This window comes from Prionailurus viverrinus, chromosome E3 (genome assembly GCF_022837055.1).
Source record: "Prionailurus viverrinus isolate Anna chromosome E3, UM_Priviv_1.0, whole genome shotgun sequence".
In the NCBI taxonomy this organism is placed as follows: Eukaryota; Metazoa; Chordata; class Mammalia; order Carnivora; family Felidae; genus Prionailurus; species Prionailurus viverrinus.
This window is the reverse complement of record NC_062576.1, coordinates 24,222,880-24,238,692: the sequence shown is the minus strand read 5'-3', so window position 1 is coordinate 24,238,692 and position 15,813 is coordinate 24,222,880. Positions and strand designations below refer to the sequence as shown.

General features: G+C 45.0%; 1 protein-coding gene across 6 annotated transcripts in view; it reads left to right on the top strand.

Annotated features, from left to right (window-relative positions):
- The first annotated feature begins 14,711 nt into the window (after nt 1-14,711).
- OTOA (otoancorin) overlaps nt 14,712-15,813 on the top strand; it is a 75,551-nt gene continuing 74,449 nt past the window's right edge. For all 6 annotated transcript variants that reach the window (XM_047837437.1, XM_047837440.1, XM_047837438.1 and 3 more), the window contains exons 1-4: nt 14,712-14,803; nt 15,377-15,405; nt 15,497-15,527; nt 15,644-15,671. In XM_047837437.1, coding sequence (XP_047693393.1) covers nt 14,713-14,803; nt 15,377-15,405; nt 15,497-15,527; nt 15,644-15,671 — 179 coding nt within the window. In that variant the 5' untranslated portion in view covers nt 14,712. The remainder of the gene's footprint in view (nt 14,804-15,376; nt 15,406-15,496; nt 15,528-15,643; nt 15,672-15,813) is intronic.

The window sequence follows — 15,813 nt, the reverse complement described above, 5'->3', positions numbered from 1 at the left end:
TTCCCCCCCCCAAAAGGAATCCTGTTTTTTCCCCAAAGTGCAATAAAGCTGCCTTCTTTTCTGCACCATTCCTTGTGTAAGTGCTTCGTATCAAGTTTAAGATTGTGCTAGAGAAATTAAGAAGAGACGTATTTGTGGTCAAAGCAAGTTAACCTATTGACCTGGAAGGTCATGGGGAAAGTTAAGGCAAGCTGCACCTGTGATTCCCAGCTCCTTGTAGCTGCAGTGTAAACCCCTTGAGTGTTCAGGCTGCTGATTACAGAGGAGGGAAGGAGAGAAGATACAATACCCTCAGCCATTGCTCCCTTGTGCAGAGTAGTTAACGATGATAGTATATTTTACCCTTCTGTATGTCTTCCCGGTTTTTAGAGAGTTGACCTTCAACAGAAAAGAAGCTGGGCTGGAAAATAAAGTAAAACTTAGTTGGTTCACGTCCTTTTGCTGATTAAAGCTTTGTTTTCACTTAGATCTGAACACAGTGTTTAAATGGATTCATACTGAAGTTATTTGCATCAGTTGCTTCCCACTACTTGGTTACTGATAGACATGTTTCATGATCCTTTTTTCTAACAACTACAGCACATACTCAACGTGGACCTCCAGTGACTGAAGGTGATCTACCACATTTGTGCGGATAGCTGAGTACCGTCCAAATAAGATTCTAGCCGGCACATCCATGTTCCGGTTGGAAAACGGAGCACTGAGTCAGGGCCAGTCTGGTCTGACACGTACCGCCTGGGCACCCACTGAGCACGTACTGGGGCTTCCAGTTGGCTTGAAACCAGATGCTTACAAACTTAACAACCAACTTATCAAAGATACGCCATCATGAACTGGCAGAAGAAGTTCATACTGTAATCATGCTAAGAAACATTTGTAATCTAAGTGGAAATACACACCCAGAATCATTAAGGAAATATTGCTGCAATATAAAATTCGACAGCCTGCCTTTTTGCAATTAGTGGATGATGAGACAATAGTTAGGCAACAGGGAACAGCACAATAAAAATTAAAATTTTATATCTACTGTAGCTATGTATAGGCATTCATATTTCACTGCTTCCTTTATCGATTCTAATATACGTGTTGTCTTTGTCTTCTATGTATGAATTAATTTGAAGTTTTTCAAGTTGTCACTTTAAAAAAACTTATTAAAAATTTTTTTTAACATTTATTTATTTTTGGGAGGCAGAGACAGCATGAGTGGGGAAGGGACAGAGAGAGGGAGACCCAGAATCCAAAGCAGGTTCCAGAATGTGAGCTGTCAGCACAGAGCCCGACGCTGGGCTTGAACCCACAAACCGCAAGATCACAACTTGAGCCAAAGTTGAACACTTAACTGACTGAGCCACCCAGGCGCTCCTAAAAAATTTATTTTTAAATAAATTTTCTATATTGGTATAACGTTGGATTTAGAGAAATTTTTCAGAGATAGTACAAAGAGTTCCTGTACACCTTTAACCTAATTTCCCTAATGTTAACTTTTTTTTAATGTTTATTTACTTTTTTTTTTATTTTTTTTAACGTTTATTTATTTTTGAGACAGAGACAGAGCATGAACAGGGGAGGGGGAGAGAGAGGGGGAGACACAGAATGCGAAACAGGTTCCAGGCTCTGAACTGTCAGCACAGAGCCCGACACGGGGCTCGAACTCACGGACCGCGAGATCATGACCTGAGCCGAAGTCAGCCGCTTAACTGAGCCACCCAGGCGCCCCAATGTTTATTTACTTTTGAGAGAGAGAGACAGAGACAGAGACAGAGTAGGAGCGGGGGAGGGGCAGAGAGAGAGGGAGACACAGAATCGAAGCAGGTTCCAGGCTCCGAGTGGGCAGCACAGAGCACAATGTGGGGCTCAAACCTACGAACTGAGATCATGACCTGAGCCGAAGTCGGACACGTAACCAACTGAGCCATCCAGGCGCCCACCTAATATTAACATTTTATGTAGCTATGACCTGTTTGCCAACACTAAGAAATTAGCATTGGCATATTAACTAAACTACAGAGCATTGGGATTTTGCCCATTTTCCCACTAATGAACCTTTTCTGTTTTAGGAGCCAGTTCAGAATACCGTATCCCATTTAGTTGCTTACTTTAAAAATTATTAGTGTTCCCTGACAACAGTACCATTATTTCTCTTCCAATTTCTTTTAAAGTTTATTTATTTGAGGGGGGAGGGCAGAGAGAGAAGAGAGAGAGAAGCCTATGCAGACTGTGCTGATGGCTGTCTCACAGCACAGAGCCTTCTGACAGATGTCAGCACAGAGCCCAATGAGGGGCTCAATCCCACGAACTGTGAGATCATGACCTGAGCCTAAACCAAAAGTTGGACGCTTAACCTACTGAGCCACCCAGGCGCCCCTCTCTTCCAATTTTTTAAGATGTAGTAAAATACACATAACATTTACCTCTTAACCATCTTTAGGTGTATAGTGGTATTTAGTACATTCATGCAGTGCAACCATCACCACCGTCTGTCTTTAGAACTCTTCATTTCATAAAACTGAAACTCTGTACCCATTACTTCCCATTTCCCCTTCCTCTAGCCCCTGACAACCACCATTTTGCTTTCTATGAATTTGACTATTCTAGGTTCCTCATGTAAGTGGAATTATACAGTATTTGTCCTGGCAGAGAGAGAGGGAGACACAGAATCCAAAGCAGGCTCCAGGCTCTGAGCTGCCAGCACAAAGCAGGAGAGGGTTTGAACCCACGAACCGTGAGATCATGACCTGAACCGAAGTAGGATGCTCAACTGACTGAGCCACCCAGGCGCCCCTGTTTTTCTTGATAGTAGCCATCCTAATGGATGTGAGGTGTTATCTCCTGGTTTTGATTTGGATTCCCTAATGATTTGTTTTTATAGCACAACTGGTATGGCATTGGGTTTCATTTACTAGTAATTGGTGCTTTGTGGCTTGCTATTTATATTGATATCGCTGAATTGGAATCCGTGCTGATACCAAAGTACTTCTTTTTAGCTACGAAATTGTATACTTTTGGAGAATTAGGAGAGTATTATTACATAACTAGAACTTAAGATTTCCCTCTGGATTTTAGAGTCAATATGCTGTATTCTCATGAATTAAATAGTGTATTGTTGTTACAAGGCCATTTAAGAATCATTTTCAATATTGTATATGTAAAAATGAAAAGATTCCCACCCCCCCCCACCCCCGCAAATAAATGACCATGAAAATTGGAATGTCTTATACACCTGCATTTCTTAAGTCCTAGAAAATAATTAAGAACAGATACAATACCCAGATGCTGTTTTCTTATATCCTGTTTAGGAGTCAATGCAGAATATGTATTTTTTTAATGTTTATGTATTTTTGAGAGAGAGAGAGAGAGAGAGAGAGAGAGAGAGAGAGAGAGAGAGAATGAGCAGGGGAGGGGCAGAGAGAGAGGGAGACACAGAATCCAAAGTAGGCTCCAGGCTCTGAGCTGTCAGCACAGACGTGGGGCTCGAACTCACAAACCACGAGATCATGACCTGAGCTGAAGTCAGACACTTACTTAACTACTGAGCCACCCAGGTGCCCCCAGAATGTTGGTTTTAAATGTCCTTGAACCCTCAAAAATTGTCAAATGGTATTAGAGTTGAGGTAGTTGAGAATATACTGGCAATCTTTTTTATACTCAGCAGAACAAAACAGTTTTTCCTACACTTGATTTTGCCACCTTTTTCCTTTTTTTTTTCTTTTTCTTTTTCTTTTTTAACTGTCAGCTGTACACCCAACATGAAGCTTGAACTCACAACCCCAAGATCAAGAGCCACATGCTCTACAGACTGAGCCGGCCAGGCACCCCTGCCACCTTGTTTTTATTATTTATAAGGTGGCTATGACTGATCATAAAGCCTTTGCTGCTTTTTGTATTATAAGTGACATGTTTGTTACCAAAAAAATAAATCTACAGAAGGCGAAATGAAGAAAACACAAATAAACTACCAATCTACAAACCTGAGAGAACAGTATTAACATTTTGGTATGTGCTCTCCTGGACTTTTTTTCTATGCCGTGTATACCCACACATATACACGTTTATAAGCTTTTAACGTTAGAAAATGTAAAAATGAAATGTAAAAATGTAAAAATTTTATCCTTGCAGGATGAGTTATGTGAAACTCACAGATACCTATTTTCTAAATCAAAAGTTGACAAAGGATGGAAGAGATTTCCCACCATTTAAGGCTTGGAGTAAGCTTCTTGGTTAAAGGACTAAACCAGGGATAAAAGGATTTTTTGGACAACGCTGAACACTAGTATTATATCGATATCAACCAGAGAGCAACAGAACAGTACAGGTGGCCATTTCTGAAGAGAAGGTCTAATTTTGCTCTGACAAAATAATGTCAGCATTAGGCATTTTAGCTATTTAAAAATGTTCATGTATTGAGATGTGTTTCATTAAAGTTGAACGATTGCCAGAAAATCTCTAGAGTTCACAACTATATTTTCACTAGAAAAGATGTAAAACAGTTCTGCAGAATCCCACCATGCAAACCCAAGACTTCAGTGTACTTCCTCCCAGTTTTAATAAAAGTGCATGCACATGGTACTTAATATTTGGCTTTTTTTAATTATAAAATCATTTCCTTGAATTACTATTACATGGTCTTTGTTAATGCCCATTTAAAAATGTTTTTAACATTTACTTTTTTTGAGAGACAGAGCGCGGGAGCAGGGAAAGGGGCAGAGAGAGGGAGACACAGAATCCGAAGCAGGCTCCAGACGCTGAGCTGTCAGCACAGAGCCCTGCACAGAGCTGGAACCCACAAACCGTGCGATCATGACCTGAGCCGAAGTCAGGTGCTTAACCGACTGAGCCACCCGGGTGCCCCATGGGATTAAAAAAAAATTTTTTTTTAATGTTTACTTATTTTTGAGAGAGTGAGACAGAGTGTGTGTGAGTAGGGGAGGGGCAAAGAGAGAGGGAGACACCAAATCCGAGCCTGCTCCAGGCTCTGAGCCATCCACACAAGTCCCCACATGGGGCTTGAACCCACTAACCAGGAGATCATGCCCTGAGCCAAAGTCAGATGCTTAACTGACTGAGCCACCCAGGCGCCCCCGAAACATAAGGACTTTTAAGAGAACCACATTGCAATGCTCACAACTAAAAAACGTAGCCTTGGGGCGCCTGGGTGGCGCAGTCGGTTAAGCGTCCGACTTCAGCCAGGTCACGATCTCGCTGTCAGTGAGTTCCAGCCCCGCGTCAGGCTCTGGGCTGATGGCTCGGAGCCTGGAGCCTGTTTCCGATTCTGTGTCTCCCTCTCTCTCTGCCCCTCCCCCGTTCATGCTCTGTCTCTCTCTGTCCCAAAAATAAATAAAAAATGTTGAAAAAAAATTAAAAAAAAAAAAACGTAGCCTTTACGTATCCAGTGATCACGTTGCTCCGACAGTCTTATAATTTGTTAACAGTCTGTTTGCATCTGGATCCGAATAAAGTCCCTACGTTGCAAAATTGGTGGCTCTATCTTACTTTTCAACCTCCCTCCCTGGCTGCAATCTCAGAGAGGGGCGGGGCAGAGTGCATTTCGCCCGTCCTCAGGCGGCACACCGGACTCTGGAGAGAAAGCCCCAGGCGCCGGCTGTAAGCCCGCGGCAGCGGCGTTTCCACTCTCCCCTGCGGGAGTGGAGGTCGAGCCCGGCAGATTGGCGCCGCCCCCACCGCTCTTCCCCGCCCCTGGTGAGCCCTGTGGCCACGCCCCTCGCCCCTCACGCGCGAGTCACAGCGGTGGAGCCGGCACCGCAGGTGAGGCGCGCTTGGCGGGCCGGGGCGCAGGGGTCGTGCGCGGGCCGGGGGCGCGCCACGGGGCCTCCCCAGGGAAGGGGCCGAAAAGGTGCAAGGGGCTGGGGTGGGTTGCAGCCGTGGGGGCCGCGAGAAAGGAGAGCGAGCCAAGGGCAGACACAGAGCCTTTAAGGGCTCTTGATGGGGTGTGTGTGTGTGTCTGTGTGTGTAAACTTCCAGGAAAGGGATTCAAACCCACTTAATAATAGTAATAAGAACAGCAATGATGGAAACGTTTGTAATAATGACAGCAGCTGCAAAAATAATAGCACTAATAATAATAGCCCTTATTCACTGAGTGTTTATATGTGCCAGTGCTGGCTCAGTTCTTTACCTATTTTCTATACAAGGCTATTCTTTTTTTTTTTTTTTTTTTTAATTTTACTCTGTTTAAATTGACATCCAAATTAGTTAGTATATAGTGCAACAATGATTTCAGGAGTAGATTCCTTAGTGCCCCTTCCCCATTTAGCCCATCCCGCCTCCCACAACCCCTCCAGTTACCCTCAGTTTGTTCTCCATACTTATGAGTCTCTTCTGTTTTGTACTTCTCCCTGTTTTTATATTATTTTTGTTTCCCTTCCCTTATGTTCATCTGTTTTGTCTCTTAAAGTCCTCATATGAGTGAAGTCATATGATATTTGTCTTTCTCTAATTTCACTTAGCATAATACCCTCCAGTTCCATCCACGTAGTTGCAAATGGCAAGATTTCATTCTTTTGGATTGCTGAGTAATACTCCATTGTGTGTGTGTGTGTATATATATACATCTTCTTTATCCATTCATCCATTGATGGACATTTGGGCTCTTTCCATACTTTGGGTATTGTTGATAGTGCTGCCATAAACATTGGGGTGCATGTGTCTCTTCGAAACAGCACACTTGTATCCTATACAAGGCAATTCTTTACATATTTCCCATATTTTACCTCTTGGCTGTTGAGAGCAAGAAATGGGAAAATGCACCCAAAGCAAATAGCACCTACATCAGCACTGCTTGGTATCCATTGATGAACTTTGCAAATGCTAACACAGCCTTCCTGAGGGAGGTACTGCTTTGAATCAATTGATGAACTTTGCAAATGCTAACAACAGCCTTCCTGAGGGAGGTACTTTCGCCATCCCCATTGTATAGAGGAGGAAATGCAAGCCCGGAGAGGTTAAGGAGTTTGTTCAAGAGCACAAATTGGGTGGTTCAAATTAAAGTGGAGCTCCTATCCTTGAGATGGCACTGGCCACCTGGAGTTTTAGGTTCCAGGTGCTGAGCAGAGAGGCTGGGGGGCAGAGCTGGTCAGTGCTTGGGATCTGGGCTCTGGGTTTGGGCACCCACCCTTCTACTCAGTAGCTGTGTGACCTTGGGCCGGTGGTTTGACTTCTTGTAACCAGTTTCCTTCTCTGAGAAGCAGAGATAATGGTAATATTTGCCTCAAAGGTTCTGCAAGGATTCAGTGAGACCGGGTATTTAGAGGGACGAGTACTTAGTTCTCTCTCATTCGGTAGTTGCTGGGATTATGACTAGCCAGGCAGCCCCGCATTGGGACTCCCTCTCTGTTATCTGCTTGTTGTGTGACCTCGTGTTTCCATGAACTCATTTGTGAAACCCAGGAAAGTAAACCTTCGGTGTGATGGAGAGAGTAAGTGGAGGGGAGGGTCTGGCGTAATGCTGGCACATGGTAGGTGCTCAGTGAGACTTTTCTTCCTCTCCTTTTATCTCAGAATCCCAAACCTTCCATTTTGTCCCCTGAGACTAAAAGAGGAAGGGGAAGGTCTGTCCAGAGTCTTCCCCTCAAAGGCAGAGTTGGGGCAAGAGCTCAGGCCTCCATGCCTCTAGTCCAGAAAGTAAGCAGTCTTTTGACTTGTGTGCCTGCTGTGAGCCTGGCCATTCTAACACCAAATCCAGTTCAATCAGCCTGTTACTCTACAAGCCAGACAAGTCCGCCCACTTTGCATTAATAGCAATGAAAATTGTACCGTGATTTTTTTTTTCCGCTGGAAAATCTCCAAGTTAGTATCTGTATGGCCCATATATATGCACCCATGATGCAGACCTTACATCGGGCTGCTTTGCAGACAGTAAAACTCCATATAATTGTGAATTGTTGGTTTGTGTTTGGGATGGGATGTGCCAAAATTGGGGGAAATTCCCAGCATTTCAGCAAGTTTCATAGAGGATGAAATGTTTCTCATCTGTAGGGTGACCAGCTTATCCTGCTTTGCCTGCTACTTATCCTGTTTTTTTTTTTATTATTTATCTTTTTTGGGGTGGGGGGGGAGTGCAAGCGGGGGAGGAGCAGAGAGAGAAGGGGACAGAGGATCCCAAGGAGGCTCTGTGCTAACAGGCTGACCCCAGAAAGCACGATCTGGGGCTTGAACTCAGAACCACAGGATCATGACCTGAGCCAAAGTCGGATGTTCAACCGACTGAGCCACCCAGGCGCCCCACAACTTCTCCTGTTTTAAAGCTGAACTGTGTGGGGGCGCCTGGGTGGCGCAGTCGGTTAAGCGTCCGACTTCAGCCAGGTCACGATCTCGCGGTCTGTGAGTTCGAGCCCCGCGTCGGGCTCTGGGCTGATGGCTCAGAGCCTGGAGCCTGTTTCCGATTCTGTGTCTCCCTCTCTCTCTGCCCCTCCCCCGTTCATGCTCTGTCTCTCTCTGTCCCAAAAATAAATAAACGTTGAAAAAAAAAATTAAAAAAAAAAAAATAAAGCTGAACTGTGTGTCCCAGGAAACCCCTCAGTCCAGGGAAACTAGGATGGTTGGTCTCCCTGTTCATCTAAATTCTCCCTCGTGGTTTCTCGGGAAACTGTGTTCCTTTCTGGTTTGTGGTTATTGTTGCTGTTTTCATAGGTTCCACCAAGGCAGCCCTAGCCTGCCTGATTTCCACCAGTCTGCAGGTGGCTGGGCAGTGGTGGGACGGGGTGGGGGTGGGTGGGGAAGGGGAGGGGCCCTTGGAGAAAGCAATCAACCCCCAAATCATTATTGCTCTGCACACTCCATTCAATCCTTTTGGCCATCCTCCTGAAAGAGAATGGCCCAAAGAGCTTTTAACTAAAACCAAATCCCGTACTGGTGATGCTCTGGGGTTTCCTTGGAACGAAGACATTATGTGCAGCAGAAAGCAGGGCATCTGTTTCAGTAATCATATACCTCTCCGTAGAGTTAATAGGGAGATGCTGGCAATAAGCACAAGAAGGCTCATTGTCTGGGAAACTGGAGAATTGTGAATGAGGCCAATGCCCCAGGGCAGCTTACCAAAAGGGAAGGGAGAAAAAAGGGCCAAAGTTTCCCCAAAGCCCAAAAGACCCAAACCCAGTAAGAGTTATTACGAGAGTTGAATGTACCAGCCTTGGGGGTAGGATTGGTGGGGCAGAACAGGTCTACAAAGTGCTTTGCGATCCTCTTCCCTCTAAACCTGTTGGCAGTTTGCACCTTCTGGTGTTTGTAGGTTTCAAAAGTTTCAGTTTGTTTTTGCCCTGGGCGGTAAAATGAGCATAATTGTTTGCGGAGCTGGTTGTGGAAGTGCCCTTGGGGGTTAAAGAATCTGTTTGCTCAAGAAAGCTAGATAATACCAGGGAAATCTGTATGAAAGAATGCTGGGGGGCCTATAAAATAATCTTAAGAAACCGTGGGTGTGTATTATGGGGGTTCCCTTCAAGTTCCTGTTAGTACCCCCAAGAGGATGGTGTCCTGTAATTGGGGTGTGGGTTGCCTGAGAGTGAGATGAAGCAAAACACAGCTCCCAGTTTTTATCTGATGTGACCTATAAATTTTGAGTGGTCCTCCCTCCTCCTTCCACTTGACCTGAAAGACCCGCCTGTTTTCCTGGTGGTGCCCACCCTATCAGCCCATCCTATCAGCTTCCTTCCCCTTTCCCCATCATCTGTCCACCCTCTTTTTTTTTTTTTTCAATTAATTATTTATTTATTTAAGAGAGACAGAGAGCTCCAGAGGGACGGGAAGAGTAAGAATCCCAAGCAGGCTCCACATGGATCAGAGTAGAGCCTGATGTGGGGCTGGAACTCACAAACCATGCCCTGAGCTGAAACCAAGAGTCAGAGGCTTAAGTGACTGAGCCACCCAGGCATCCTGCTCTCCACCTTCTTTCACTAAAATCACACAGTCTCCTCTGTTGCTTTCTCTTTTAAAAATCATTTACATGGGGGTGCCTGGGTGGCTCAGTCGGTTGAGCGTCTGACTTCGGCTCAGGTCGTGATCTCACAGTCTGTGAGTTCGAGCCCCGCGTCGGGCTCTGTGCCGACAGCTCAGAGCCTGGAGCCTGTTTCGGATTCTGTGTCTCCCTCTCTCTCTGACCCTCCCCCGTTCATGCTCTGTCTCTCTCCGTCTCAAAAAAGTAAATAAAGTTTAAAAAAAAAATTAAAAAAAATCATTTACATGGAAAATTTCAAACACCTACAAAAGGAGACATAAGAATTTAACGAACCTCATGTACTCATCACTCAGCTTCAGTTGGCAACCCATAACCACCTCCCACCTACTTCCTCCCCTATTATTTTCAAGCCATCTCCAACACCACATTTCTTCTGTAAATATGTAAGTGTGTAGCTTTGAAAGCGGGCTTGGCAGACTTTTCAGCATAGGACAGAGAATAAATATTTTCGGCTTTGTAGATCGCACAGTCTCTGTGGGAGTGTGCAAGCGGCCGTAGATAATACAGAAATGAACGGGCATGGCCCTGTTCCAATAAAACTTTACTTATGGACGCTAGCATTTCAATTTCATACATGAAATTGTCTTGGGTCAAGAAATATTGCTCTTTTGTTCTTTTTTTTTAATTTTTGTTTTATATTTTATTTATTTTTGAGAGAGAGAGAGAGAGGGAGCGAGCACAAGTGGGGGAGGGGCAGAGAGAGAGGGAGACACAGAATCCGAAGGAGGCTCCAGGCTCCCCGAGCTGTCAGCACAGAGCCTGATGTGGGGCTCGAACCCACAAACCATGAGATCATGACCTGAGCCGAAGTCAATTGCTTAATTGACTGAGCTACCCAGGCGCCCCTCATTTGTTTTTTTTAAACACTATTTAAAGATACAAACACCAGGGGCGCCTGGGTGGCTCAGTAGGTTAAGTGTCCGACTTCAGCTTGGGTCGTGATCTCACAGTTTGTGAGTTCGAGGCCCACATAGGGACTCTCTGCTGTCCGCATAGAGCCTGCTTCACATCCTCTGCCCACCCCCCCCTCTGCCTCTCCCCCTCTTGCTCTCTCTCTGTGTCTCAAAAATAAATATTTAAAAAATATATATAAAAGCCACTTTTAGCTTGTGAGCCACGCAAAACCAGGCAGCTTGTTTGAATTGGGGTGTGGTTTGGTGACCCCTTGTTGGAGAGGATCATTTGAGAGATGACATGACTGTCGGTGGACCTGTGAGCTGGTGCCAGGTAATCGGAGGCCCTGCATCCCCTGCCCGCTCCTTGGAGTGTCCTTTGTGGCCCCCTTTCCTGCACTAGGAGCCATTTCAAGGAAGCCGACTCCAGGCAGCCGCCTGCAGCACTTCGAGGGCCCAGCGTGTTTGTGTTTGTATAAGGGGGAACCTCAGTTTTCACTCCTGAGTAGGGAAACCCAGTTCTCCACCTCCTTCTTTGTTCTTTTTCTTGTGAGTCTTTGAAACCCAGAGTCTCCTTTACCACCGGCACAAAGCACGAGACACAAACACTTCTGACGCTTCTGGTCACCAAAGATGCGGACATTTTCCTTGCACCACGCGATTCCGTAATGCCAGCTGGGTGTCCTGCAGTTTAACTCCGTTCTGACACCATCCACCTGGAGGTACAGTCCTATCCCACAGGTTAAAGGCTCAGTCCCAAAAGACTGGTCCCCTCCTGTTCCACTTCAATACCAGCTGCACGTAGTAGGTCTCCAGGTTACCTACAACTTCTGTGTGATGTGGCTACGTTGCCAGGTGAACTGGGGAGACCCCGGGCCCCTGGGATGTCAGCCCAGCCAGACCTGGGTCTAGTCTTGTCGGGACACCTGGGTGGCTCCGTTCGTTAAGCATCCGACCCTTGATTTTGGCTCAGGTCGTGATCTCATTGTTCCTGAGATGGAGCCCCAGGTGGGGCTTCATTCTAACAGCTCAGAGCCTGCTTGGGATTCTCTCTCTCTCTGTCCCTCCCCCACTTTTGCATGCACGCGCTCTCTCGAAATGAACAAATAAGCTTAGAAAAAAAGAGGTTCTTGTTCTTGTCATGAGAATGAATTCAGGGACAGACACGCAGCACGGCAGATGAGCAACACAAGCGGGAAAGTTTATTAAGGCGAAAGCACACTCCTGAGAAATGAGAGCTGGGAAGCTCAGAGAACCGTACGGCTGGCGGGTTGGGTTTCTATCTTCAATTGGCAGTTGCTAATTTGTGGTGGGGGAGGGGACATACTCATTTCTTGGGGTGGGAAGCAGGGTTTCCCGCTTTTTCCTAATTTGGCCAGGGGTTTCCTGTCATGGCTTCTGCCATCTTGGGCCTGTCTGGTTGGATCCGGTTTCTTGTGGAGTGCTGCCTGGATGGGGCTCTGACCTTCCCCATAGCTGGCCAGGACTTCCTCGTTGCTGGCCTCCAGGCGTCCTGTCCCAACCTAACTAAGCCTGTTCGAACAGCTACAAATTGGAGGTTCCCACAGCTGCTTCCTCAGGTTTGGTCAATTTGCTAGAGCAGCTCACAGAACTCAGGGAAACACTGACTTTCACCAGTTTATGGAAAGATCAGGCAAAGGGTGCAGATAAACAGCTAGATGAAGAGATACGTAGGACAAGGTCTGGGAGGGTCCCAAGAGCAAGAGCTTCTGTCCCTGTGGAGTTGGGATGTGTCACCCACCTGGTGTGGATGTGTTCATCAACCTCAAAGCTTCCAGACCCTCTACTGTTGAGATCTTATGGAGGCTTCCTCACATAGGCACCATCAATTATTAAGTCCCTTTTCAGCCCTTCTCTCTTCTCTGGAGGATGGGGGTGGGGCTAGAAAATTCCAAGCTTCTAATCATGGCTTGGTTTTTTTTTCTGGTGACCAGTTCCCGGCCAGGAGCCAACCAGGAGCCCACCCAAAGGTGCCTCAATGGAACAAAAGATGCTACTATTACTTTTTCTACTTAGGAATTTACCAAGGTTTTAGGAGCTCTGTGCCAGGAACACAGGGCAGAGACTGATTTTTTTTTTTTTATAATCTCAGTTTCCCTTCTCTCAGGATCTCACCCTTGTTGTTGGCCAATGTCTGAAAACCTTTGCTTCATTATTTTAATTGGTTTTCGAATTATTTAAGGCAGGAGGGTTTATCTACTGCCAATTACTTCCACCTGGGAGCAAAAGTCCCAACTTCCTACTTATTGGTGAGTGATTTTCCACTGAATGGTATTTGTTGAAAGTTTCACCTGTGCTTGGACATTTGGGTTGCTTCCAGTTTTTGGCTATTATGAATGAAACTGTACAAGTATTTGTGTAGATGTAAGTTTTAATTTCTCTTGGGTAGATACCTAGCAGTGGAATTCCTGGATCAGAGTATTGCATGCTTAACTTTATAAGACACTGCTGAACAGTTTTCCAAAGTGGTTGTGTTAGCAGTGCATGAGTTCTGGTTGCTCCATCATCATCGACCCTTGGTATTGTCAGTCTTTTAAGCTTTTAGCCATTCTAGTGTATGGAGTGGTATCTTTAAAGAGATATTTTATTTTTTTAATGTTTATTTTTGAGAGAGAGAGAGAGAGAGAGGGAGACAGAGTTCAAGCAGGGGAGGGGCAGAGAAAGAGGGAGACACAGAATCTGAGGCAGGCTCCAGGCTCTGGGCTGTCAACACGGAGCCAGGCACGGGGCTCAAACTTACGAACCGAGAGTTCGTGACCCAGGCTGAAGTCAGTCGCTTAACTAACTGAGCCACCTAGGAGCCCCTAAGATTTTGTTTTTAAGCAATCTCTACATCCAGTATGGGGCTTGAACTCACAACCCCGAGATCAGGAGTCTCATGCTCTATTGACTGATCCAGCCAGGCGCCCCTATGTAGTGGTATCTAATTGTGAATGTAATTTACATATTCCTGATAACTAATGATGCTGATCATCTTTTATGAGTTTACTGGCCTTTTGTTGTTGTTGTTGTTTAAAATGAAGTTTAGGTTTGTATCTTTTCTTCCCTCTGGCTTATCTTCTAGTTACTGAATTGTAAGAGTTCTTCTTTATAGTCTAGATATAAACCCCTTGTCAGATATAACAGAGCCCACTCCTCTGCTGGATCGAGGAGAAAGCAGCAGGTATAAGAATATAAACAGGCCACTGTTGTCATCAAGGAGAGAGATGATCATGTCTTCAACGAGCATAGGGGTTTAGATGGAACAAGGTACATGGAATTTAAATTTTATTTTTATTTATTTCAGTTTATTTGTTTATTTTGAGAGAGTGTGAGTGAGGGAGGGGCAGAGAGAGAGAGGGAGAGAATCCCAAGAAGGCTCCTTGCTGCCAGCGTGGAGTCTACACCGGGCTCAAACCCATGAAGTACAAGATCCTGACCTGAGCCAAAATCAAGAGTCAGATGCCCAACTGACTGAACCACTCAGGCACCCCTAAAATTAGTTAATTAATTAATATTATTACTATTATTTTAATGTTTTTTTGAGAGTGGGGAGGGACGGAGAGAGAGGGGGATAGAGGATCCAAAGTGGGCTCTGCACTGACAGCAGAGAGCCTGATGGGGGACTTGAACTCACAAACTGAACTCACAAACTTTGAGATCATGACCTGAGCTGAAGTCGCACACTCAACCTACTGAGCCACCCAGGCGGCCCCCGACTAAAATTTGTTAAAAAGAGCCTCAAGAGATTCTGGATCTATTTGTTTTTCCCTTTTGTCTTCTGAACATTCTTAATTATATTTAAAAAATACAAACCTGAATTACCTCTGTGCTTGCATTAACTACAGGAGGATGTCCCGGGAACCTAGGACATACATTCTTTTCCTGTTCCTTTTTCTGAGCCATGGAATGGCAAGTCATAGAGTTCCAGATTCCAGGCAGGGTAAGTCCTGAGGGAGGAACAATCTGTCATAGTTTCCACACATTTTAGGGAATGTAGTGGGGGTAGATGAACGTAGGTACATGATACTGTGAAGTGTTTTGGGAAGTGTGAGTGTGTGTCCATCCACATATATATGTAGGATTTTCAGGATTATTCTAAAAGGGTTTTTCTTTTTTTTAAGTTGATATTTTATTTTGAGAGAGAGAGAGAGAGAGAGCAAGCAGGGGAGGGTCAGGGAAAGAGGGAGACAGAATCCCAAGAAGGCTCTGCACTAATAGCTCAGAGCCCGACTCAGGGCGCGAACTCATGAACCATGAGATCATGACCTAAGCTGAAGTCAAGAGTCTGATGCTTAACTGACTGAGCCACCCAGGCTCCCCTAAAAGGGTCTATCAAACCAGAGTTTTCTCACACTGGGCATATATTGGCATAGGTAAAATTAAAATTCACTAAAATTTTCCCTCATGAGTGACTCTTTTTTTGGGGGAGGGGGGCTCTTTTCCTAACCCATGTTTATATTTCTGAAGATTATACCATTCAGTTCTAGTTATACCTCCAATGGCTTTCTTACAGATTTGTATCCCCTGTTGCAAAAAATGGCGGTGAGTATCCCGTTTTCTTTGAATCAAACTCTCCTTTACTGGAACTGCCAACTTTGGGTGTTTTACTTGACATTATTTCTTTGCCTTTTAGGAAGAAATAATAGATGGAAGCTATCTGAATGGTAATGTCCCTAATCTGTCCCCACTTTGCTGCTTCTAGAAATGTCAGACAGAATGTGCCTATGATCTCTCTGGAATGATTCTTTTAAAGTTGTCTTTTCATTTTATTCCCATGTAGCCTTACTGGATCTCATACAGTTTCAAAGGTAACCCACCCTAGAGGGGAGGGGAAGGGATGGAATAGATACTTTATAAAAATTCTTAAATGGAAGTCTCTTAATTATAAAAAGTAATACCTACATACTTATTACAAAAAACATAGCAACCAGTGCACAGGTGTTTGAAAGT